Source organism: Trametes versicolor, assembly GCF_000271585.1.
Source record: "Trametes versicolor FP-101664 SS1 unplaced genomic scaffold TRAVEscaffold_1, whole genome shotgun sequence".
Classification (NCBI taxonomy): Eukaryota; Fungi; Basidiomycota; class Agaricomycetes; order Polyporales; family Polyporaceae; genus Trametes; species Trametes versicolor.
In genome coordinates, this window is record NW_007360321.1 from 2,384,244 (window position 1) to 2,408,688 (window position 24,445).

Here is a 24,445-nt window from a genome sequence, read left to right on the forward strand (position 1 = left end):
CTACCAGACGTCGCCGACGCATCCCTTCCACTCCTTGCCCTTCTTCCCCTCGTCCGCCTGTATCACCACTTCCTCCTCGCCGCCCACCACATACCCTCTGCTTGCCCACAACCGCGCTCTTTGCTCGTAGATATCCTCCCCCACTCACAGAGTCGCCATGGCGTCCGGCTTGGGCCCCAACCCTCGCATGCAGTATAATCAACCCAATTCGCCGTCTACGACGAACCTCCTCACTCCTTCGGGGGGTCCGGGCGTGCAGGCCGCGCTCTCTCGCGGCCCTAAGCTTCGCAGCATGGCTAGCGACATGTCGCTGGTGAGTGAACATCGCCGGTTTCACACTGGGCTTGTAATTCTCAGGCTCGTCTCCACGTCAGAACGAGTCCAGATACTCAGGAAAGACGGCCTCTATGCCGGTTTCGCTCTCGGACAAGGTGCGTCGTTGGCTGCCCTTCGTTCGCAGCGGCCATAATACGGAGCGTTTCGATCTGGCAGTTCTCGCTCTCTCCGGACCCTTCGTCCTGGGGCGCAGCGCTTACCAGTGATCATCCGGAAGGCGATGACTACCTCCACAACCCCGACCCCCGTCGGGACAGGAAGCACGACCAGGGTGGACATATATTCACCGCCAGAGGTTTCTTCAACTTGGGATGCTTGTTCATCCTCGGCGCTGGTCTGCTTGCGCTCTTGTATGTTGTATTTCCACACTACGCCCGACTGCGCACTAAATTTACATCACCATCAGCGCCGGCTATCCCCTGGTCAGCTACTTCCAGAAGAACCCTCTGTCCACCTTCGGCGGATTCAACCTTGGAGGCATCAATGCAACTGGCCAGGTTCCTACCATGCCCGGCAACTGGGGTCTTATCGACCTTGATACCCCCTCGGATGCTCAGACTTACCTGGACTTCAACTCTGGCAAGGAGTGGCAACTCGTATGGAGTGACGAGTTTAACACTGACGGGCGGACTTTCTACCCTGGTGATGACCCTTACTGGGAGGCTGTCGACCTCCACTACTGGCAGACCAACAACATGGAGTGGTACGACCCGGAGGCAATCACGACTTCCAACGGCTCCCTGACGATCACCCTGAGCCGCAAGGAGACGCACGAGCTGAACTTCCAGGGTGGATTGATGTCTACTTGGAACAAGTTCTGCTTCACGGGCGGTATGGTGCTCACCTCCGTCGTTCTCCCTGGTGTGAACAACGTCGTCGGTCTCTGGCCCGCTATCTGGACGATGGGTAACCTTGGCCGTGCTGGTTACGGTGCTAGTCTTGAGGGCATGGTACGCAATCCCTCCTTCTCGGGGCGCAACTGAAGCTAATCCTATTGCATAGTGGCCTTACACCTACGATTCATGTGACGTCGGAACCGTTGCCAACCAGACTTTGAACGGCCTTCCTTTGGCCGCGACAGAAAACGGTGACACATCTGTTGGTGGTGTGTTGTCTTTCCTCCCTGGACAGCGCCTCTCGCGATGCACTTGCCCCGGAGAGTCTCACCCCGGGCCTATGCACTCGGATGGAACCTATGTCGGTCGCGCTGCCCCCGAGATCGATATCTTTGAGGCTCAGGTCAGCAAATTTCCATCTCGCACTGCCCTCACCACTCTCTGATCACCATCCCCTTTTAGATCACGGGTGAGCCGTTGACTGGCCAGGTGTCTCAGTCGGCACAGTGGGGTGTGAGTGGCGACACACTTAATGTTATCTTGGGGCCCTACTTATCATATCAAACTATCAGCCGTTCAACGAGGCCTACACCTGGTTCAACACGTCGGACACCCTGATTATCCCTGACACCGATATCAGCGAATTGAACAGCTACAAGGGTGGCGCATTCCAGCAGGCATCATCTGTAGTGACAGAGACGAGTAAGGCTTTCCATCTCTCCACGATTCGGCATCATGTCTAATATTGGTACTAGACCAGCAGGCGTACGAGGGCACTGGAAATGTGTACTCTATTTATGGCATCCAGTACAAACCTGGCTTCGATGATGCCGTCAGTTCTTTAGCTTTGCGTGACGCTACTCGAACTAACTCTCGTCTTAGTACATTACTTGGATCTCGAACGGCAAGGTCGCGTGGACCTTGAAGCAAGCCGGTTTTGCTGCGGACACCACTGTTGAGATCGGGCCGCGTCCCGTGCCGCAAGAGCCCATGGTGCGTAACAAGGAAATAATTGTCAACTGGCTCTCTTACTGACGGCCTCATAGTACCTCATCGCCAACTTGGGCATGTCGACAAACTTCGGTTTCGTTGATCTCGACCACCTGGCGTTCCCGGTCACGATGAAGGTCGACTACATCCGCGTGTACCAGGACCCCGACGCGATCAACATTGGGTGCGATCCCGATGACTTCCCCACGGCCGCATATATCAACGAGTACCTCGGGGCGTACACGAACCCCAACCTGACGACATGGCGGGACGACTTCAAGCAGCCCTTCCCCAAGAACAGCTTCCTTGGAGAATGCTAAACGCGGCCGTCATCGCGGCGCGGCCCCGTACCCCTGCGCTCGCGCATACTCTCAGCTCGATGCGTTCCGTTGAGAGCGTGGACGGTTTTGAACAGTTGCGGATCGCCCGGCCCCCACTCCCCGCCGTCGCCATCCGTGTCCGGTCCTTACCTGCCGAGATCCCCTCCCCTTGCATATGTATTCCCGTGCCACATAGCATTATTCTTTTTTGCGCTGAACCCTCTTCGTATCTTGATTCCTACGGCTGGCCTCTTCTGCTATCTACTACTACCCCCGCAGTCGCGTTCTGTTGTGCGGCTGCACGTATTTTTCTCCTAGGTTGTAGTTGTGGATATAGCGTAGAAGTTATGAGAATAAGGATGTGACCTCTCGGTGCCCGAGTGCTGTCATGTGTGCACATCTGGGGTATTATGGTCGTAGCACGGGCAATTTTCAGGAACGATTTTCGTCCTCTGACATGGCGGGGTCGTCGCGACGCGCGACGCGTATATCACGTGCTCCTACCAGACTGAGTAATGACCGCGGTGCGGATCCGAAAGTGGCTGAGCATCTCTCTTCTCTACCCCACACCCAGCACGTCACGTAGGAGGACCGCAATACCTACTACACAATATCATGAACACACCGGGTGCATCCAGCTCACGCTACACGACACCTCCTCCGCGAGCGCCCCGGGCTCTGGACTTGACTCCAGAACAGGTCAAACGGATTGAGCTGAACCGGCTCAAAGGTCAGCGGCTTGTTAGCTCTACTTGCCGGGCGTGCTCATAATAAGATAGCGAAGGCCCGGCAACGCGAGAAAGAGGCACAGACATCGGTTTCGTCCACCCAGAATGCAAACGGTAAACGCCCTCTGGGCGTCGTAGCTGCAACCTCGAACTCTCCCACCGCGCCCAAGCCTCCGCCGAAGCTGAAGCGCGACTCTCGACTCGGGAAATACTTCGAGTATGATTTGTCTAAGATGGTCAACACCAAGGGCGGTTTCTTGGTTGAGGACGGGAAGGAGGTAGACGAAGATATGAGGGAGAAGGAGAAGGAGCGGGAACGGCAGCGGGCGAAGCAGAACTTGGAGCCTCGTAAGTTCACACTTGACATCCCTCTGGCCTCATAGTTGCTAAGCGGTTCTAGCAATATTCCTGGATCCGAAGCTCAACCCTCGTTGCAAGGAGTGCAACTCCATGGACATCGACCAGACATACAAGAAGGTGTTCGGGTGTCTCGTGTGCAATAAGTGCAAGAACGAGAAGCCGGAGAAGTACAGTCTGCTAACGAAGACCGAGTGCAAAGAGGTACGTACTCGTGATCCGCGATAATACCTACGTCAGCTCACCTCGGCGTTTCCTGCAGGACTACCTCCTAACAGATCGTGAGTCAGCTTGGTAGTTCGCGGAGCTGCTCCTTATTCACATGTTGTTCGTAGCGGAGCTCCGTGATCAGGAGCTCATGCCGCACCTGCTCAAAGCGAACCCGCACAAGTCCACGTTCGCCAACATGATGCTTTTCCTGCGCTACCAGGTCGAGGAGTTTGCGTGGAAGAAGTGGGGGTCGCCCGAGGCGCTGGATATCGAATGGCAGCGGCGTGTCGACGAGAAGAAGAGCAAGAAGAACAAGAAGTTCGAGGAAAGCCTGAGAGAGCTGCGCCGTCGAACCCGAGAGACCGTATGGCAGAAGCGGAAGGACAAGGAACACAAGCACATCTTCGGCGTTGTGGAGAAGGACGCAGACGGTGTCGGCAAGCAAGTCTGTCATGAGTGTGGATTCACCATCGACGTGGAGGAGTTTTAGTGTTTGTCGGGGCTTGATACCCTAATATTTACCGTAATGCGCTATAACACGGCCCCCTGGATATAACTGCACCTGCGTGAATGGCTGAGGAAGTCGCTGACCGGCATCCAAAGCAGTCGGGACTCGGGAAGCTAGCATCGGTATCCGGTTACGTACATAGCCGGGCTCGATCGTGCAAGTGAATGCCGCTCTCCGTGACTGTCGGGCCTCGGCGGGCAAGAAGACCGAAGGCCAGGGCGTTGACGGTTGCAGCGCGTCTCCTTGCATATATACCACTCGTCGCTTACTACATCTTCGCTGCTCATCTCGTCCCACTCGCTAGTTTCTCTACTTGTTCATTTTCTACTACGCTCATGGCTGAACCCGACAACCAGTGGGGACACGAACAAATATCCTCGGCCCTCGAGGTGGAACAGCTCGATGTGAACCTCTATCGGTCCAAGACGCTGTACTTGCCGCCGCGGGCCCGGGGTGTGTTCGGTGGCCAGGTTATCTCGCAGGCGTTGGTGTCCGCGAATAACTGCGTCGACCCCGCGTTCAGTTTACACGTACGTGACTTACAGTATGGTAGCGCCGAGTAATCCCTGTCTCACCATTGGTCTGCTTGTCTATCATATCGCCAGTCCTTGCATGTGAGTAACCTCTCCTTCAATATGTCGACTTTATTCAAAATCTGACGGGGCACAGTGCTACTTCCTCCTGAGCGCATCAGCCGCGGTGCCTATTCTTTACAATGTCGACCGCGTACGCGACGGCCGCTCCTATGTGACGCGTGCCGTTCGTGCGGTCCAGCGCGGTCGCACCATCTTCATCATGTTGTGCTCGTTCCAGCGCCCGGAGCCGCGGCAATGTAACTTCCAGCTGCCTATGCCGCCGAATGTGCCCCCGCCGGACGCATGTGAAGGCATAGAGGCCAATTACGAACGGTTGTTCAAGGAGACCTCGGATCCCAAGGTCAAAGACTTCTGTCTCACCGCATTGGAGGTACCGTAACGGACAATTGTTCACATCCTTGCGACACTATTGACGTACAAACGTGCTCGCTGTAGGAACGCCGGCGCAGTCCCATCGAGGTCAAGCTGGCCGGCGTGAGGGAATCTGAGGACGGCATGCCGACGTTCTTGTACTGGCACAAAGCGCGAAACACGCCTGTGCGCTACGATCCTGCGTTCCAGAAGGTATGTCCTGTTTTGCTCCTCCTCACAGGCATAGTCAGTAACCTGTGCTTTGCAGTGCATTCTGAGCTACATCTCAGACTCGCAATTGTAAGTCATGCGTCTTGTGCACCAGTAGCCTATGTTTGACGCCGACGCTCTGGCTCGCAGCATCAGCGCTGCTCGTCGAACGTTGGCCTATGTCAACCAGGGAGGCAAGGGTCCCACGACGGTCGTCATGCAGGTTCGTACCGCTCATTGGCGGCAAGTACTCGCTGACTGACCTCGTCGCCAATGCACAGACATCCTTGGACCACGCTATTAGCTTCTACAGGTGAGAGCCAAATCCCCTTTGCCTGAACACGATATTGACTGGTACCAGTGACGACTTCGATTGCGGTGACTGGCTGCTCTACGTCGTACGTTTCTTTCCGTAAGTGGCCGCGTTCATGCGCTTACTGTTGTCCTAGATCGTCAGCGAGGCCGCGGCTAGTGGTCGAGGATCGGTGCACGGCAGGGTAAGTCGCGAACGGTCGACCCAGATGTGCTCTGCTAACGTTCCGCAGATGTATACCCCTGCTGGGACCCTCGTCGCAGTGTGCAACCAAGAGGGTGTGGTTCGCATAAACGACAAAGAGATAGCCACGCCCTCTGCAAAGCCGAAGCTTTGAGCTCTTCCAGTTTCGAGTATGTACACCCGGGGACATTGTGCGTGCTGCTTGGAGTTGTAGAGGGTGAAGTTGGGGCATGTTTGCATACATGGTCATATAGCGTACTTCACATACAATAATGGATACGGTGCAACCTTACAACCCTAGCACGACATTTGCCACGGCCCGAGGATCCTGGAGCAAACTGAATGCGCGGGAGATAGGAAGATAGATTGCGTAAGTATACACTACCCGCGGTCGAGAGCTTTTCGGAGCGTGACAGAAAGCGTGGTGAGACATCGATGCGATAATCCAGGCGGCTATGCTACTGCATGGAGAGCGAAGGAGAGGGAGAGAGCCAGGATCCAAAGAGACCGCTTAGTTCTTCCGACGGTACGAGCTCCCTGTGGGACGGCGCTGAATCAGCGCGCGATAGGGAAGTGATGTGCGCGAAAGACGTACCCTCCGTCAATCTCGCCTTACCACCAGTAGGCTGGCAGAGGACGCTGCCGCATGCCGCGCAGAGGACGACGGTCTGCGCGTGCGAGAAGACGGTCGTGATGGCGAAGCAACCTGAGTATCCAAGTCTCACATGAGCAAAGCAATCGCATAGACCGCGATGGCCAAACGCACCAGGGCACTTGACGTCCATGAAGTAGGAGTTGGGGGACTGCACGAGGCGCTTGAGCTTGTGCCTGCGCTTCTCGGCATCAGCGGAGGGGTTGAGGAGGTCGACGGCGAGAGTCTGGTAGATCGCAAAACATAAGCATCGTGTAGCATCGACAAAGAGCACAGAGGTAGGTCAAAGAGGGGGCAGCACACACCATTTTGTTGGCGACGGAGGGGGCTGTTGGAAGCGAGGGTCAGCGACGAAGGGAGTGGACTTTTTTACACGACGCCGAGGTCGACCTGCGTGGATGGAGGGTCGAAATAAGGTTTGGCATGTCCTACGAGCTAACAGTCGGGGCTTGAAAATTCCTACTCCCGGGTGGCTGAACGGGCGCCTGTTGCTCCTTTCGACTCGACTTCTCGCTCCCGGACGCATCGCGACATCTGCTGGACTCACGGACAGCTCTCAAGGTCACCCGACACAGCTATGGCTTATCACTCGACCCTCTGGTTCCGATGCGCTGTCTAGAAGGCGAACTTGGCCGAGCACAGTCCATACCTACCCGTAACGTCAGGCGCCCAACTGGGAATTCATCATGTATGACTTGGTCAGAGACGATGAATACAAGTCTTTCCCTGCTATACAGAAGAGGTCTATGCGAGAGAATCAGCCATAAGCTGTAACGAAGTAAGAACGTACTCACGCATCGGTCAAAGCCCGGGTCGGTGTTGGTGGAAAAGCGTGGAACTCAGGTACGCCTGTATTATGCCACTACCACTTTCGCGGCTGCACTGTCATCATGCCCTTATCTTCGCTCGGTGAGCACGCCGATGTCGCAGAGTTGGTGCATCGGAAGGTAGTACAGAAGCACTATATGGGAGCGTCGGCGTCGGTGGATGACAGGTATTATTGTATTCACGGCTGGGCAAACAAGTCGCATCAGTCTCGCTACTGAGGACACAAACAAGCCTGGCCAGGCCCGGGACGCTTCCTCGAGGAGGACAATGAACGCGGGCTGTGCGCGTGGACGTAAACGCATGGGCTGCAATTGTTCTCGAGGCGGGCGTTCGGCGCTCGGCCACGTGCGGGTGAAACGCGGGAGCATATGCGCCTTGTATCCAAAAGCGGTAACTGTTGAAGTCGGCTTTTGTTGAGTGAGGCCTTTTGTTCTCGCTTCGCTACGCGGCGCGCCTCCTTCTCGCCCATTGTCTCCTGTAGACGCCGCTCGAATGCGCACTCAGCCTATAAGTATGCTACTCAATCCCGATTACCGTCTCCTCACTCCGGACAGTAGTTCCAACAGCCTCTCCTCTCTCCCGCTCCCTTCCAGACCAGCTCTTGTTAGGTTAGTCTCCTCCGCCTCGGCTACTCACCGGCCTTTAACTAACAACCCCCCTGCAGACTTTCGTTACCAGTCGCCTCTCGACTCGACTCGACTGCCTCACGCTACACGACTCCGTTCGATCCTCTCGTCGCATCATCTCGATATCCTTCGCATCTTCAGCGAGCATTCCACCGCCCATTCTCATCGCCGGTCGATCATAGCCTTCACGACTCCCAGCACTCACCACACGAGCCTCATCTCATTTTCTTATCACCACACGCATCTTAACGCAATGGCCGCTTCCAACGTCACCTTCGGCTCCCTTTCCGTCGCTCTCGCACAGGCTATCACGTACATCACGCGCCCCCTCATCGCACAGTACTCGGCTGTCTCCGTCATCAAGCTCCAGCTCGCGCTCGAGGCGAACCTCACTTCGCAGTTCTCCTCCTCTTGGGTCCCCTCCGAGCCCCTCCGCGGCTCCGGGCGTCGCTGCCTCACCCTCTCCCCCTTCGGTGTTCCCCCTCGCGCCATCTACACCGCGTGCAAGTCCGCGGGCGTTGAGTGGTCGCAATGGATCGCTCTCCTTGGCAACTTCGAGTTCGACCTCTTCATCGACCCCGGCTGCGTCTCAGTCCGCTTCGGCAACTGGGATGCTGGCAAGGTTGGCAAGTTCTTCACCATCTGGTCCGAGGACGCCGGCAAGGTTGGGCAGAAGAAGACTGTCGCTGAGAAGGAGGCTCGCCTCGACGCAGAGCTTAAGGCGCAAGCCGCGGCTCGTGCAGCATCCGCAAAGCCCATGAAGACCTACGCCCAGCAGCTCCTCGAGGTCGAGGAGGACGACGAAGAGCTCTTCGCCCTCATCGCCGACGAGATCCGCGAGCCCACCTGGCTCACGCCCATCCTGAGCGAGTTCCCTCGCGTGCCCGAGCGTTCCGGCTCCCCCATGTCTACCATCTCCACCCTCTCTTCGCATTCGCGCTCCAGTTCGAGCTCCGGCTTCACCTTCTCTTCGGTCGAGACCAGCTCCACGGTCGGCTCCGCTTCGCAGTCCCCTTCGGACGAGAAGCCCCAGTTCAAGCTCTCTCGTCGCGAGCGCGCCCGCCAGGCGCGCGTCTTCGTCGACGCCTCCAAGAACGAGGTCACGAACTACGACGGCGGCAAGACCACCGTCCTCACCGGCGGTGTCATGCTTGGCGGCGGCGCCAAGCCCAAGCCCACCGTTGCGCCCAAGAAGGCCCCGACGAGCTCCACCTCGAGCTGGCGCTCCCTCCGCGCCTGAGCGCGGCCACTTTCCTTTTCGCCTCCCTTCGCATCTTTCCTCTGGACGAGTTCCACGACCCCACGTGCACGGTCACGCTCAAAACGCCCTTCACGAAAACGCACGAAAATCATCCGCAAGTCTCGCCCCCCTCTGTATCCTACACCGCGCTCGGCGCACTATTCTGGCTCCCCGTCCCCGCATCCCACTGTTTCCATTGCTGGTCGAATGTGTAGCATGAATCTCCCCCCTGCTGTGTCGAACACTGGACTTCCGGTATCCCCATTAGGCCCCATTCTGTAATCACTACTTCCCACATATCCCCCCTTTTGTTTTTATATTGCGTCGGTCTGGATCCCACTGTATATTCGTTATTATGTCGCCATAGCTGTCGTCGCTGTAGTATAACAAAGCTGGTTTGGATTACCCTCATCTACCCCAGTGTGAGAGTGAGAGTGACTTTAGTATTTGACTCATCGACATCCACTGCCTAAAATGAATTGATGCCAGTCGCGATGCAAAGCATCCTCGCTCATGATACGTACCATGAGAGTGAGCTCCAGCTCCCTTTCGAAGGAAGGCTCAAAGTACTGTGGTCTCACCGCTCTACGGCAGCTTCCATAGGCGCCTGTCGGGCCGGAGGCGCTGAATGTAGCGGTTCCTCGCCGTGCGATCGTGTCCTACACACGTTTCCGTTTCACCATTCTGCAGACTCAGTGTATTGCCGTCTCGTATACCCAGAACCTCTAGTTAGTGCTTGCTCTGCTACGCCAACATGACTTCTGTGGAAATTCGCACCCTACTCCAGCCTCCAAGTGCCCACGAAGCAGACTCACGCGCCCTCGCACACCTGAATGCCACTTACCACTCTCTCGACGACCTTGAGAACGGCGCTGACCTCGATGAGCTCGTTGAACAGGCCCGCAAGGAGCTTGATGACCTCGATGCCAAGGTGCGCGCTGCCTGCATTTCGAGGATGAAGGGCTCTGACCGCTCATCGCATCAGCTTAGCTCGCGCACTCTCAGTCCTGGGTCGACGCTGCTATAGCTGAGACGCGCGAGAAAGCCGCGACGCACCTGAACACCGCGCAAGAGCTCTCTCTTCTCCGACATTCCCTCGCGGATGAGCTCGCGTTCCTCTCGGGCGAGCTTGTGTCATCACTGGACGGCCCAGAGGGCGCGCCGACGCTACTTGAGGACCTCGAGACCCTTCACCGGAGCTTGAAGGAGCTAGAGAGTGTGAAGGGATATGTGCAAGTAGTGGAACATGCGCTCAAGCTCAGGTGCGTATCGTTGAGGTTCCTATGAGGCGTCGGGGGTTCTAACGTCTTGTACAGCGAAGCGGCCGTTGAGCAGGTACGCGACACCGAGTCTGTGGTGGTCTCGGAGTACGAAGCCCTGCAAGCATTCGTCGCGTCCGTTGCGGCAGCCTGTACGAAGGTGGACGCAGTCGCGAGCCAGCCGGACCTACATATCCTCGCTTTCCTGGAGGGAATCGTTGAGCGGACATGGCGGGATATCAAGAGCGTACTCTCGTCGTGAGTGCTATATCGTGATATTCGATGTGCGGAGCTCATGTTCGTGATATACAGGAGGCTCCTCGAGGCAGCGGAGAAGCTGAAGTGGCCGCTGAAGGTTGACTACACAGCAGCCACTTCGGAGGACAGGAGGGCCTTTGAGACTTCGTTCGGTCACCTACTGAAGCTGCAGAAAATGTATGCCCGCACCCTTCTGCCTTTCATTTGTGCTTAATGTTGACGTTGATGTTGGCAGTGGCCAGCAGATCCGTAAGGACAAGGGCTTGGAGACGGAAGGGCTATATGCGATCCAGGCCCTTGTGCAGCCGATTGCGCTTAGGTTCAAATACCACTTCGAGGGTACGCGGCAGACGAATAGGCTGGACAAGGTCAGTAAGGGATTGCATAACTTTGGCCCGCATATACTGACGGATCTTCTCAGCCAGAGTGGTATTTCACACACATTGCTAACGAGGCACACGAACATCGGCCGTTTATGGAGTCCATCGTTCAGAGCCTTGTCGCGTCCACAGAATACCGTTTCATCAATGCATGGGTAAGTTCGGCCAGGATATGGCTGGTCCCCCCAATGAATACTAACGATGATCGTGTACAGCGCGAGTTCACACTCCAGCTCTTGCCCGTACTTGAGCGCAAGCTTCGGCGAACGGTTCCCGCTTTGCTTGCGCATCCTCCAATTCTCGCACATACGATCTATCAGGCGCTCTCTTTCGATACCGCACTGAGGGACGAAGGCTTTGACCTGCCTGGCACAACTGCGGCGACCTCAGAGGACAAGGACGCGCACTGGGAAGGCATTAGTGAGCTGGTGCTCGGCAAGAAGGAATGGTTCGAGGCTTGGGTTGAGGGCGAACGCCAGTGTAAGTGAACGTACGTCGTGTCAGGGTGTGCGTTGCTGACTGTGCCTGTTTACAGTCGCGATGGACCAGTATCTGGAAATTATCAGCGCGTCAGATGCGTGGCTCATCGCGGACGAGGAGGAGGATGCAGACCATGATGTGCGCGCTGCTGAGCGTGAGCTCAGGCCTACGAACTCAGCCCGACGCATGAAAGCACTTGTCGAGCAAGTTACTGGCACGTCTTTCTCTGCCCTCCGCCATTATGCATCTCCCACTGACCGTGAGTCCGACTATGCAGACCGCTATTCCCCGTTGCCGCAGTACTCGCAGCGCACGCGGTTCCTCATTGTTGTGCAACTGCCGCTACTAGAGTCGTACCATGCACGCATATCGTCGTCGCTCGATGCCTTCGAGACCCTCTCATCGTCGCTAATGCGTGCCGTACCTGGTGCGCTCGGCGCGGGAGACGGGCGTGGAGATTCGCGCAGGCTCACGGGAGGTGTCGAGGGCGTGCAGCGTTTATGCAAGGCTCTGGTCAGCGCGCAGTATCTCGCAAATGCGATGGAGACCTGGGGAGAGGACCTGGTGCGCGCACAATCATGTTTCAAGGAAACGCAATACTCATTCAATCCTTCACCTAGTTCTTCTTGGAGCTATGGGCTGAGATCAGCCGGCGGTCGAACCTGCGCACGAAGGCCGAGGCGGCTGCGTCACTGCCCAACCCAACCGAGGACGAGGACGAATTGCCGGAGGGCACGATATTCGAAGAGCTTGTGCGGCATTACAAAGCTCTTGTCAACCGGGCGGAGGATATGATCGTAAACTGCGTAACTGGGGAGGTGGAGACGGGTCTCAAGCCTCATCTGCGTGATGCATCCCCGTTCGTTCTCCCTACAGCTCTCGTTTGTGCAACCAGCTAACCGTTACATCAGACAAACTGCTTCCGCCTCCGGAACGGCCGCCTCAGACGACATCGCGCTCGCTCAGACCCTCCTTGCGCCGCTCGCCCTGTTGTCTTCCCACCTCACCTTCCTCCGGGGTGCACTTCCCCGTACGACAACCACTGCGCTTTACCGGCGGATCAGCTCCCAACTCGGAACGCATCTCCTCCAGAGACAGATTCTCTACCGCGGACGTTCACTCGCAAGCGTGCATGAAGGCAAGGTTGTGCTCGCGGAGGCCGAGCTCTGGGTCGAGACGGCGCGAACGGCTCTCAAGGCAGAACGCACACGCGTGGAGGCGCCGTGGCGCGCGTACCTGCTAGCAGCGCGATTGCTCGCCGGTGAGGGTCCAGAGTGGGACAAAATTGTTGAGGCGACGTTCGGGACGATGAGCGATACGGAATGGGAGGAGACTATGTTGGAGGGTGTAGGTTTGTGCGAGATGCCAAGGGAAGAGGTGCAGCAGGTATTGAGGAGGAGGGAGGACTGCGAGCGATGATCCGGGCTCTCTGTAACTGTCTGCATGTACATATATACTCTGTTTTGGACTTTGGATCTGGATTGCAGTGCGCGGAGTGGTATTCGGTCGCCATGCTGGGACACCGACGCGTCAACAAGGGCAAACAAGTCGTCGCCGTGCTGCCGCGTGGGCGTCTGCTATCATCCGAGTCCATTTGCCGCTGCCCGTGTTTCTCTCGAGCATGTCTCCCTCCCCGACCCTCTAATCCACTCGGAGCTGAGCTGTGCGTAGTACCTCCCTAACGGCTGGCTGCATCATGGCTGTTCCAACACCAGCTTCTCTACGCGACCTCTACGTTCCACCATCCAACGCCTGGTCATTCATCCCGCCCGCATTGCAGGAGAACGCCTCCTCCGCCGCTATGAACTCCTCCGCCCCCGGGCCTTCGTCGGGAAAATGGTCTAGGCCAGCACCAAACCCGCTGTTCGAGCTCTCCTCGTCTTTCGCGGGCGATGACTCGGGACTGGACATCACATCTCTCGCCAAGGAGTTCCTTGCGGCCGCGCTCTTGCAATACGCCACGAACGCGATCGCGCAACCGTGGGAGGTTGGCAAGACTCTCCTTCAAGTTCAATGGGTTCCGCGCGAGCCCGAGCCTCGTGAAGGGCACCCTCTTGACGGCGCGGACGGTGTGGACGATGAGGCAGAGGTACGTTTGCGCTCCGCTCCTGTCACTTGTGCGTCAATCATTGAACAAAGTGCGTGTATGTGTTCGCACATATAGCTTAGTGACTCGTCAAACGAGAACGAGTCGTACTTTGCGGACCCGACGACGGCGAAGCCCCCAAAGCCGCCCCGTCCGGCGGACGAGCACGGGTACATCATCCGGCAGTCGCTCCTCGAGGAGGGTACCCAGCCCGAATACGTCATCCCTGTCGGAAGCGCGGACGGGACGTGGGGGATGATGAAGCGGATAGGCGGCTTCAGGTCGGAAGGTTGGCTCGCGCTGTGGAAAGGTGCGTCCTAGCAACACGTTTCATTGAATGGTACTCATTTAATTTTGTGCCTTAGGTCTATTGACCACCGCAGTGCAGAATGCCCTAACGTCCGCTCTCCAGCCCGTGATCTACTCTCTCTTGCAGACCATATTTTCCCCACTCTCTCCGTCCCTCTCATCGCCACTCGGACCTGGTCTGAGCACAACGTCCGTGCTCCTTCCGGTCGCCTCGCAAGTCCTCGCCGGGTTCTTTCTCTCTCCCCTTGACCTGGTCCGGACGCGTCTCATCGTGCAATCTTCTGTGCCTCGACACCGGTCCTACTCAGGACCGATCGACGCGCTCCGACAGATCCTTGCGCAGGAAGGCGGCGTTCGTGGCGTGTATCTACATCCACATCTGCTCGTGCCCACACTTCTGGACTGCACGCTCCGCGCACTCGTGCCACTCACGCTTCCGGGACTGGTTGCCGCAAACGTCGGGCTCGGGGCGCATATTGCGCCCGAGACGCATCCCGTGCAGTGGAACATCGCGGAGCTGCTCGGCGGCATTGCCGGCTCACTCGTCCTCCTTCCCTTCGAGACCGTACGTCACCGGCTGCAAGTGCAGACGCGTGGAAGCGCGCGCCCACTGAAGGCGTGCGTCGAGATCCGACCTGCGCCGTACAATGGGATGGTGGATGCGTTCTGGCACATCCTCACTGAAGAGCGTTCGGACTTGCCGCTGAAGACGCACCGGCGGAGACGGCGACGTAGCTCGACTGCGAAGGGCAAGGATAGGGAAGGCGCGGTGCAAGAGGATGTCCCGGAGGAGAGCGAGAGCTGGCTAAGGCATAGCGGTATCGGGCAGCTTTACCGCGGTCTAGGTATGCGCGTCGGAGCGAGCGTTCTGGTGTTTGTGCTCGCGCTGGTTGGGAGCCCGGATGAGGGCGATGGCGGCTGGGCGGAGTTATGATCTTTTCCTGGCTCTATCATCCGTAGTTGGAGTGTATTCTTTGCTAATTACATCCCTGTTCAAACGCTCTGCGTGCTGTAGTCATTCATGGACGATGCTGACATGCGGACATACTTCATAAGTGCGGCTGCCTGTCACAAAATCTTCGGAAAGCTGAAGCGCTGATCATCTCTGGGCATCTCTTGGTGGCCGCCTTCGACTTCCCCGAAACTTGCTGCGCGCACTGCACCTTGACAGGCCAGGGCTAATCACACGAAGTCAATCTTACCATCTGTCAGCGATTTTGCAGAAGTCTTCTCATGCGTCGTACGCTGGCCGTTACCCGGTAATACCTGCAAGGTTGGTTCCGACTCGGACACATTACTTGTTTCATGCCACGTCTTCGTCGGAGTGCACTAGCGTCCATAAGCGTCGCGCAGTTCACATGAAAGGGCAGTGGGCATGACCACGGCCGTTTGATGTATCACTAGATGTCCAAACCTACTCATGAGAAGCCCGACCCTTCTCCGCGACCATGCGCGCAAGTGTCGGTGGCACGACGTCGAGCTGCATCGGAAGCTCCTCCGCATGGCCCTGTGCGCGCAACACAATCCAAACCCAAACTGCGTCAGCACACGCACGGAACAGCGGCACTTGACAGGTGCATAGGAGAGATTCCACGCACGTGAGACAAGTGATAGCGCAGCCCGCTCAGTTGCTTGTACTGCTTGCCGCACCCTGGGTGCGGGCAGGGATGCAACTTCCTCTTCGGCTTCGTCGGTCGCGCGTCGTCTGGACGTGGGTCTCTTGCGGCCGCGTCGGGAATGTCTACAGGGCCAATCACGTCGGCGGGGGTAGTGGGAGGACCGTTGACTGGCTCGCCCTCAGCTGTGCCTTGTGCAGACGCCGCAGACGCCGCAAATTCGGCGGCCGCGCTGCCAAGCACGGGAGGGTCGCGTATGGTCGCCAGGGCCTGCTGGAAGTGCACCTTCGATCTGAAGATGAGCGTAAGTTACCGGTGGGAAAGTCCAGGCACGATCGCCCGTGGGAGGACGTGAGCGTGCTGTGCCTGCGGCGCACACAACCTTAATGGTACCCGGACGTACATTTGTAAATGATACTGCAAGCCGTTGACACTCTGTCACGGCGGGAAAGCCTGCATTCAGCGCGATGAGCGTGTGCCGTAGTGGGGGTAGCCGTACCTTCCAGCTCTTCTCACACCCCGCCAGCGCACATCGGAAAGGCTTGCTGCCACCGAGATCGCCGCTATGAACGATCTTGTTGTGGTCGGATAGTTCTTTGGAAGTGGCAAATGCGCTCTTGCTACTCACGCCACCCTCCGGCCAGCAGTCGCGGTGGCCACATGCGTATGCCAAAACGCTGGGGCTATGAGAACGCGTCAAGAGATAAGCCATTCCATGCGAACATCAATTAAGGCAACACGGAACTCACTCTGCGGTGGCAGGGAGAAGCGAAGACAGACGGGTTGGGCGCTGAGAAGCAGATGCTTTCCGCGGCGCTGTGGTCAGCTGTGCCTTCTCAGCTTCTGTTCGGTAATAATTGCATCTTGGGGCCTGTGTACTATGACTAGGAACAGCCGCGCTGGACAATCCGGTGTGTTCGGTGGAAGGCGTCGCCGGAAGAGCGTCAAGTGGTAAGGGGGACGCAACAGGAGATGGAGAAGCAGGGGAATCTGATATCGCGACCGCAGGGCCAGCGTCGCCGAGCAGGTCAGGGGAAAGAGAAGGCCTCACATGCTGGCGATTCGAGATAGACCGCGTGTTCTGGTGATCATCTTGGTGGGTAGCTTCCGGAGTCGCACATATGGTGGAGCCAGGGATGGTTATCGGTTCATAATCACCACAAGGGGACTCGCCGGATTGACCAGGTGTTGAGACGTTGGCACGGGAGCCCCGAGGTGCGTCATGGCCGAGTGATACGGCCGTGGTTTGCGGGTGGTACGCGTAGGGGTTGGGCGAGTGTGCGGCAGATCTGGGATGTGGTGGGACGCCGCCGAGCGAGGATGATCCATAGTGGAACTGTTGGAGGTGCGATGGGCTGTTGTTCGCGCTGGCCAGATGAACTCCTGAGAGTATCTGTTCTGGCCGGTAAGCAGCAGAATGCGTCTCCTGAGAGTGATTAGGCGAGCTGTTGAACAACATCGACGGCGTGACATATTGAGGGCTCCGGCCATCCCATGGCGGAGTGTCCTGGACAGAGCCCTGATCAGGTACCCACTGGGACGTCGAATCCAATGCAGACGACGAGGGCGCCCCTTCAGCGGCAGACCCGCGTGCGGCAGCGGTCCTCTTTCTCTCCAGCATCCGCCATCTAGTCAATTGTGTTCAGAGAGGGCGCAGCATATAAACTTGGCGCTAACTTGCCTGTTCCTACAACCCAGGCCGCTACGGCCCAGCTCCTGCCCAATGATTCCCCATTTCCCCCCAAGGCGAGCGTAAGCTTCCAGGAGCTTGGTATCTTCCGCGGCTGTCCAGTCGTCGCGCTTTAGAGACGGATCCAGGGCTTCTCTGTATCGCTTGGAGCACGCGTCGTCCGTCCTGCCTTGAATATTACGAGCTATGACAGACCACTTTGTTCCATGGACTGCATATAACGAGAGGAGCAGCTGGTCCTCTTCAGAAGTCCATGCGGTCTTCTTCACATTCGGAGATAAAGAGTGAAGCCAGCGCTATAGATCTTCGCTTAATGTACGAATGATAATTATATCAGGTGGCACATACCTTCCGGCACGCCTTGTTCGTCCTGCCCGGTACAGAGAGGGCGACCGCCTTCCAGTTGTCATTCTCGCCATGAATGGCCACGGCCTGGATGAGGAGGTTATCTTCGTAGGTAGTCCATGGGTTTCCCACACCCCTTTCGCTCATCTACCGCTGCCTCAAGAGGCGTTGTATGTTATGGTCGCAGTATGCTGGGCGTCGAGTCGTGGTGTGAACAGAAGATGGGCTGTGGAGGTCCGGTGCCACTTCCGACATGCAGCTAAAGCAGCGTAGGCGCTCACGATCCGTGAATGGACAAGAAATGGATTACGTAACAGCACCTTGCCCTCTCTTCTGCTACCATGTCTCTCGTCCAGGGCTACTCATCCGACGAAGACGACGGCGTTCGCGTGCCCACGAACGATGCTTTCGGTCTCGCCAACCTACCAGTGGCAAAAAAGCTGCGCGTCGAAGACTCGCAGCCCTCTACGTCTCTTGTACCAACATCAGCGCCCGATGTGCTTGCGGAGGTGAGTGTTCTGAAGTTCACGCGTCATGGTGAATAATGCAGACCGTTCGTTCCACAGGACCCATTGCACCAATCAACCTTGGTCACTCGGCCCACGGACACACAAATCCATGTCAATATTCCGTACCAAGACATGATGCTGCCCGTGCAAGGGCCGGAGAACCCTTTCGGTGACCGGAACAGGTTTCTCAACCAGAACGCGCTCGCCGGACACGTAGAGGAGCAGTCTATGTCAGAGCATGCGTTCCGACAGCAATACCTGACGCATTCCATCCTTGGCTACTCAGCCAACCCTTCGGTGGACCCCAATGCACCCGCGATCCTTGGTTCTGTCGAGAAGGCGCAAGAGAACGGCTTCGCTACCATCGGCATGACGAAGGCACCGAAGGCGAAGAAGAACGAGCTCAAGCGGAAGCGGAAACCGAAGGGTGACTTGGATGTGGTGGACGGCGAGGGTGCGTATGAGGGACCGTGGGCGACGTGGTCGGGCGACAGGCTCGACACGGCTGTGCCTGATGCCGCAGGTGCCGCGGGGGAGTCCGAAGAGGAGGAGGAGGAGGAAGAGGAGGAAGAGGTCCAGCCGAGGAAGGCGAAACCGAAACGCGGCGCACCCGGGTTGGAGTCGACCGTGTTCCATGGCAAGTCCATGCACGACTACCAGGGCCGGACGTACATGCACCCACCACTCTCCGAGGCGCCGCAACTGCAGCAGGAGCCAGGGTCTCAAGAATGCTTTATACCCAAGGTTTGCATCCATACCTGGACAGGGCATACGGGAGGCGTCTCCGTCGTCCGCTCGTTCCCCAACACTGGTCATCTGCTCCTAAGTGGGTCGATGGACACCAAGATCAAGGTGCGTGCTATACACGTCTGCTCGATGCTTGTGCTGAATAATCCTCAGCTTTGGGATGTGTACACCCATGGCAACTGCCTTCGTACGTTCCATGGACATATGAAGGCAGTCAAGGATGTCACGTTCTCGAACGACGGGCGCAAATTCCTATCCTGTGGCTACGACCGCCAGATGAAGCTCTGGGACACAGAGACTGGCCAATGCCTGAAACGGTTCAGCAACGGCAAGATACCGTACGTGGTAAGGTTCCATCCTGACGAGGACAAGCAACATATCTTCCTCGCGGGTATGTCCGACAAGAAGATCATCCAGGTCCGTTCCTATCGTGCCGGTGTGTTCATGGCAGTGCGCTCACCATATGTCAGTACGACATGAACTCGGGAGAAATCACGCAAGAATACGACCAGCATCTCGGGCCTGTCAACTCGATCACCTTCGTGGACGAGAATAGGCGGTTTGTCACCACGTCAGACGACAAGACCATCCGGGCATGGGACTTCGACATCCCCGTCGTCATCAAGTATATTGCAGAGCCGCATATGCACTCGATGCCCGCTGTCACTCTGCACCCGAGCAGTAAGTTTTATTGGATAGCTATTCCTGGAAGCGATGGGGTTGACAGTCGGCGACCTGGACAGAGAAGTACTTTGCTGCGCAGAGCATGGACAACCAGATCCTGGTTTACAGCACAGACAACTTCCGCCAGGCCCGCAACAAGCGTTTCGCCGGCCACTCCGTTGCAGGTTACGCGTGCCAAGTGGGCTTCTCTCCCGACGGTAAGTGGATCAGCAGCGGAGACGGCGAGGGCAACGTCGTGTTCTGGGAGTGGAAGACGGGACGAATCAAGTCGCGTCTCAGGGCCCACTCAAAGGTGGTTATCGCGCACGAGTGGCTCCCGCATGAAACGGTATGTCATTGGTTGATCACTTGGAGTAGGTGTTTTATGCTAAAATTTGCTGCGATCTAGTCCAAGGTTGTTACGGGCTCCTGGGACGGTTTGATCAAACTCTGGGTACGTCATTTCTGTAGAATTGGCCGGCCGGCAGAAGTTGCTCACCATGACTTTCACCCTTGCAGGACTGATGGACGCTGTGGCTCGTATCGTATCTATCCCTCGCGGCCGTGTACAACATACGATCTATACAAGACATGTCGAGATCTCACGCCCAGCTATATCGGCCTTCGCAGCCCCGTGCGACATCGTCCTCTGGTGGAAACTGGATGCCCACACGCCCACTTCAAAATTGCGGGGTACTTACGGCGCTGTTCCTGCGGGGGGCGAACACACTTCGCGTTTCTCCGCGACAACGCGCACATGTCTCTGCGTCTTGTCGTTTGCAGCAGGTGCGTCCCGGAGATGTCAAATGCTAGCTTCTCGATAACGTCGACGGCCCATATGATCTCTGATCGACGCGCGCCCTGAGAATATCTCTTGTCGCGCTCGGCTGGCGCGACCGCGACAACGCGTCATGTTCGCATTCGCGGGCGAAGCGAGAGAGCCCCCGCGAAGATCCCATCGTGCGGCAATAAAGCGAGTCGAGAACGTCCAGTGACGCACCGCGAGGCTGCCCGTTTCTCTCACCGACGTGCGAACATGCACGACGGCGGTGACTGCCGCCTGCAGGGCGCGTCCAATCCCTCCGTGACATGCCCAGCGTCGTCGTCACTCGGAAGCAACGGGCGGTGTGTCTGAGATATGGGCTCCCAGGCCCCGTCGTGCGGATCAGACCCGCGGTGTCAGATGAGCGGGGGCAGCCACTGGCCCATCGGGATCGAGGCGGAGGCTTGTGCAATGTGGGGGCGGCGCACCAGAAAGTGGCGACGGCTTCTGGATATTGGGCATTGGGTATTGGTCCCCGGTGCACGCACACCAGGCGCCGCGATAGCGCTAACGCGCCATCGCCATGACGTCGCGCCATTATCCCGCAAGATTGTGATAGCGCGGGGCCACCACCGGTGACCTGCGCGCGGCGCGATGCACGGGGGTCGGTCGGGTTCCGCTAGCGGCGCGGCCGCCCGATGCGGCGGAGGCTTCGGACGCTTTTTTCTTCGGGCGGGCGGCGTGCGCAGTCGTCGCTGGGTGCGGCGGTGCTGGTGGCGAAGTCCGACGGGATGGGGTAAGTGGTCTGCGCGCGGCTCGACGGCCGGGCAGGCGTTCTGCAATCCGGAAGTACACGATGCGGGAGCCCTGGGCTGCGTCACCGTGGGCTGCGTGCGTCTGAGCCATCCGTGCGCGCCGTCAGACAGTGACGTTTTGCACTGATTTGACATTGAAAATACATGCGCAAGCCGATGTGCTGGCCGAACATGCGCCCGGGTGGGAGGAGCGAAGTGTGCTGGCAGGAGGCTCGCTCGTAGGTCGGACGTTTAGAGTAAATATAGTTACTGCGCTGTCCAGCGGCGACATGAGGGGTGCTGATTTCGGCATACGATACGCTACGATACGACGCCACGCTTTACTCGGTCTCGCAAGGAATTTGTATATTCGTGGCCAGGAGGTCGTGCGTGAAGCCACGCCGCGAGCCCGAACCTTTCCAGTATCGAAAGTCCTCCAAATTTTGTGGCAGCGTGCGATCCACACCGCACAAACATCCTCCTCGGCAGTCGATCTTCTTCATTTGTGTACGCGTATCTGCCAGGGCCGACCACGCGCAGCCGCACGACCCAAGACCGCCGCAGGGGCTCACCTGTGACCCGAGACTCGGGGGGACCTGAGTTTGTTATCCCGCTCCATAACCATGGTCCGAAGCCTAGGCCGCCGATCCCGCCTGCGCCGTGCCAGTGTGCGCCCTGACAAGCTCGCGGTCGAGGAACGGGCGTCAACAATGAGGCGCACTTGCGTCTGAACGTTGAGCCTCCCGGGCAGCTCTGCAGCTTGATTGCGACGCCGAGGCTCGCTGATTCGCTGTGATCGCCAGTTTGGCCCGCGCGTCAGGGCGCACGTCAATGATAGGGTGTGCGGAGTGGGTGCCACCGCGCGCATATGGCAACGGCGAGCCGCTTCCCATCAGGTGGGCGTCCGGGGGGCGTTGGGCGTGGCCCACGGCGTCACGGCTGAAGGGCGGAGAGCGCTGCGGGACGTCGAGCGTGCGCTCAGGAGTCCGAGGCAAGGCACCTTGGCCTCCGTGCCTAGAAACGATCCCTCGCCCCTGGGACGTGGGGTATTCGCCCGGCGGCGGGGGATCATAGTCCTTCGTCACCGGTCACCTGGGCGAGGAGGAGGGACGAGTCTCGGCGAGCTATCTCGTTGCATTTTGCACGAGGATGAAGAGGACAGGGCCAGGGACAGGCGTAGCACGCAGGGAGGGACGCCGCAAGAATGTCGGAGGACGCACGGATGCTTGCATGCTGCAGGGGGACAGGTATCGTGGATGGCGGGTGCTGGAATGAGACTGAGGCTGAGACGGGCTCGTCGTCGTCTGAGATCGGCGGCGGTGGCACAGGCCAAGGCGCAGGGTGCTGATCTGGTTGAGAAACACGATCCGGTATCTGCGGTGGCCCGCGGCCGCGTTTGAATGGGCGGATATGACGATGCCGACGGTTGGCGGCGGTACCGGCGGGTGTAGGAATAATAGCACACGCATTCTGCACTGGTTGCTGCAGTTTTGTCTCCGGCACACGAATGACCGTTTCACGGGACGAAAAGGATGATGGTGGTCGAGAATACAGGAGGACGGGAAGCGGGGGCAGATGGAACGGAGCGAGGCACTGCGGATCGGACGTCGTCGAGGCTCGGTGAGAGGCCGTGAGCGGGACGGCGTGACTGAAAACGGCGGTCACAGAGGCACTAAGCCCAAGTGGGGCTCGGACGAGATAAAGTTGGTCGTCTGGGCCCGGGCGATCCGAGGATGGGGACGGGCCATTTGTCGGACTCGGAGGGCACAAGGGGACAATCAGGGCGTGTATGGCCGACTGCTGGTATGTTTTCTGTGCGCTGGTTCTGACGAGCGCACTGGGCGATCTGGTCGCCATCTGAGGAACGGGCGGCAGGGGTGCGCTGCCGGTTCTGGCCGGACCGCAGGGTGTGCCTGGCATGCGGCGGTAATCTTGATGGGGTGACAATCCACTGATCGCATTCCGGCACCCCACGTGCTTCCGCCCCTGCCAAACCAGAAGCTCATAAATGTTCCCGCTGCGCTCCACCGTCCCGTCCTCCACCGTCCCTCGCCCCCGCCGCCAATCCGCATCCACCCCGTCCGCCAACCGATTTCACCATGCGTGTCCAATTCTCTCTCCTCGCCGTCGCCCTCTTTGCCGGCCTCGCTGCCGCCGCACCCGTGCGTACCTTTTTCTCTTCTCGAAAGTACAGCCCTCTGATACTTGCTCCAGGTTGACTCCGCAGACCTCGTATGTCTCACTTTGGCTTCCGTCTCCGCCCGCAACATTTCCTCACCGTGATATTTGTACTCTTTCCTCTAGGTCGCGCGCGGCGGCCCTGGTGGTGGCAGATATGCGGACTGGAAACGCAGTGGTCCCGGAGGAGGATCCACCCCGGACTACAAGCGTGCCGAGATTGTGAGTGCAGCCTCTTCATGCAGTGTTGCTGTACTCACCCTGATGAATAGGTTGAGCGCGGTCGTCCCGGCGGAGGTAACGGCCCAGAGTACAAGCGTGCTGTAAACGTGAGTTTTGAGATTCTTGCCAGGAGAAGCGCGAAGTCTGACCGTCTCTGGAGGATGCCCGTAGTTGTCCTAATGGATCCGCTGGTTGCGGTGAAGGTCCTCTATAGTTTCGGACTGAGGTTACGAGAGGTGAGCACCCCCGTTTTCAAAGTCCATTCTACGTACTGACATGATTTTAGCCGTGTCAGTCCTCCATTGAGTCGAGGACGAGAGCGTAGCTGTGTTCCACACATGGCTTCTATCAGGTTTGTCCCCCTGCGTTGTATCCGGCGCGCTTTTCTGATCGCATCCACACAGTGCTGGCTCGTTTCGCCTGGGTGCATACTAGCTTATACCTTCCATGGTCCTCCGGCTTACTCTGCGCGCGGACGACTTCATGTTGTTTGTTGGGACCGTGTCGCGTCCACTCCTTGTTATTGTTTTTATTCTGGTCGAATAACCTACGTTCTGTATTATACCTGTACGACTGCCCTCCGCCGAAAACGAATCCGGATGAAATACGGATTGGCTTCTTACGGTTCCCCGAATGACTGCTGCTGCGAGTGCATCGAGTTTCACCATGTCCGAGCCCGAGTCGGAGACGGCGAGACTGCTTCCGACGTGTCGGACGCGCTGAAGGCCAGTGCGCTTTCGTCACGTGCAGAGCTTAGGGCAGGTCTTTTCGCGGTGAGACGCGTCAATGTGTGGTCGTCGCGTGTCTCCTCGACGCTCTTGAACCTCTTCCACGACGACGCCCACGATGTCTCTCCTCGACG

General features: G+C 58.0%; 8 protein-coding genes across 8 annotated transcripts; 7 read left to right on the top strand and 1 right to left on the bottom strand.

Annotated features, from left to right (window-relative positions):
- Positions 1-61: 61 nt before the first annotated feature.
- Positions 62-2,783, top strand: TRAVEDRAFT_68291 (uncharacterized protein). Its single transcript, XM_008035236.1, has 10 exons — positions 62-313; positions 375-431; positions 493-686; positions 743-1,286; positions 1,339-1,575; positions 1,635-1,685; positions 1,745-1,874; positions 1,928-2,004; positions 2,055-2,165; positions 2,219-2,783. The coding sequence occupies exons 1-10, from the start codon at positions 158-160 to the stop codon at positions 2,480-2,482; spliced, it is 1,821 nt and encodes a 606-aa protein (XP_008033427.1). The 5' UTR covers positions 62-157; the 3' UTR covers positions 2,483-2,783.
- A 314-nt stretch (positions 2,784-3,097) lies between these two features.
- On the top strand, positions 3,098-6,981 carry TRAVEDRAFT_158843 (uncharacterized protein; the record flags this gene model as incomplete). The annotated part of the gene is made up of 18 exons (XM_008034748.1): positions 3,098-3,212; positions 3,262-3,558; positions 3,611-3,771; positions 3,830-3,848; positions 3,903-4,252; positions 4,642-4,815; positions 4,891-4,899; positions 4,955-5,251; positions 5,317-5,445; positions 5,501-5,532; positions 5,593-5,665; positions 5,724-5,755; positions 5,804-5,840; positions 5,892-5,939; positions 5,988-6,475; positions 6,534-6,644; positions 6,705-6,816; positions 6,896-6,981. 15 exons carry the CDS (start codon positions 3,098-3,100, stop codon positions 6,090-6,092), a joined length of 1,878 nt encoding a protein of 625 aa, XP_008032939.1. The 3' UTR covers positions 6,093-6,475; positions 6,534-6,644; positions 6,705-6,816; positions 6,896-6,981.
- Positions 6,982-8,005: 1,024 nt separating this feature from the next.
- On the top strand, positions 8,006-9,691 carry TRAVEDRAFT_25656 (uncharacterized protein). The gene is made up of 2 exons (XM_008033647.1): positions 8,006-8,026; positions 8,083-9,691. The coding sequence occupies exon 2, from the start codon at positions 8,298-8,300 to the stop codon at positions 9,282-9,284; it is 987 nt and encodes a 328-aa protein (XP_008031838.1). The 5' UTR covers positions 8,006-8,026; positions 8,083-8,297; the 3' UTR covers positions 9,285-9,691.
- A 347-nt stretch (positions 9,692-10,038) lies between these two features.
- Positions 10,039-13,080, top strand: TRAVEDRAFT_33285 (uncharacterized protein; the record flags this gene model as incomplete). The annotated part of the gene is made up of 11 exons (XM_008033789.1): positions 10,039-10,215; positions 10,275-10,546; positions 10,601-10,801; positions 10,856-10,978; positions 11,037-11,169; positions 11,223-11,336; positions 11,397-11,661; positions 11,717-11,875; positions 11,939-12,225; positions 12,282-12,520; positions 12,573-13,080. 11 exons carry the CDS (start codon positions 10,039-10,041, stop codon positions 13,078-13,080), a joined length of 2,478 nt encoding a protein of 825 aa, XP_008031980.1.
- Positions 13,081-13,314: 234 nt separating this feature from the next.
- TRAVEDRAFT_25657 (mitochondrial carrier) lies at positions 13,315-15,055 on the top strand. The gene is made up of 3 exons (XM_008033648.1): positions 13,315-13,750; positions 13,826-14,057; positions 14,113-15,055. The coding sequence occupies exons 1-3, from the start codon at positions 13,358-13,360 to the stop codon at positions 14,988-14,990; spliced, it is 1,503 nt and encodes a 500-aa protein (XP_008031839.1). The 5' UTR covers positions 13,315-13,357; the 3' UTR covers positions 14,991-15,055.
- A 415-nt stretch (positions 15,056-15,470) lies between these two features.
- Positions 15,471-17,923, bottom strand: TRAVEDRAFT_62068 (uncharacterized protein; the record flags this gene model as incomplete). Its single annotated transcript, XM_008034272.1, has 7 exons — positions 17,711-17,923; positions 17,354-17,658; positions 16,422-17,300; positions 16,172-16,355; positions 16,076-16,107; positions 15,655-15,964; positions 15,471-15,563 (listed from the first exon to the last, which is right to left on the bottom strand). The coding sequence occupies exons 1-7, from the start codon at positions 17,852-17,854 to the stop codon at positions 15,471-15,473; spliced, it is 1,947 nt and encodes a 648-aa protein (XP_008032463.1). The 5' UTR covers positions 17,855-17,923.
- Positions 17,924-18,042: 119 nt separating this feature from the next.
- TRAVEDRAFT_139399 (pre-mRNA splicing factor) lies at positions 18,043-20,230 on the top strand. Its single transcript, XM_008034749.1, has 7 exons — positions 18,043-18,216; positions 18,274-19,068; positions 19,117-19,380; positions 19,434-19,644; positions 19,707-19,975; positions 20,036-20,080; positions 20,146-20,230. The coding sequence occupies exons 1-7, from the start codon at positions 18,049-18,051 to the stop codon at positions 20,149-20,151; spliced, it is 1,758 nt and encodes a 585-aa protein (XP_008032940.1). The 5' UTR covers positions 18,043-18,048; the 3' UTR covers positions 20,152-20,230.
- Positions 20,231-23,224: 2,994 nt separating this feature from the next.
- On the top strand, positions 23,225-24,212 carry TRAVEDRAFT_25659 (uncharacterized protein). The gene is made up of 7 exons (XM_008033649.1): positions 23,225-23,345; positions 23,398-23,415; positions 23,488-23,583; positions 23,634-23,690; positions 23,744-23,819; positions 23,870-23,935; positions 23,988-24,212. The coding sequence occupies exons 1-5, from the start codon at positions 23,283-23,285 to the stop codon at positions 23,795-23,797; spliced, it is 288 nt and encodes a 95-aa protein (XP_008031840.1). The 5' UTR covers positions 23,225-23,282; the 3' UTR covers positions 23,798-23,819; positions 23,870-23,935; positions 23,988-24,212.
- The last annotated feature ends 233 nt before the right edge of the window (positions 24,213-24,445 follow it).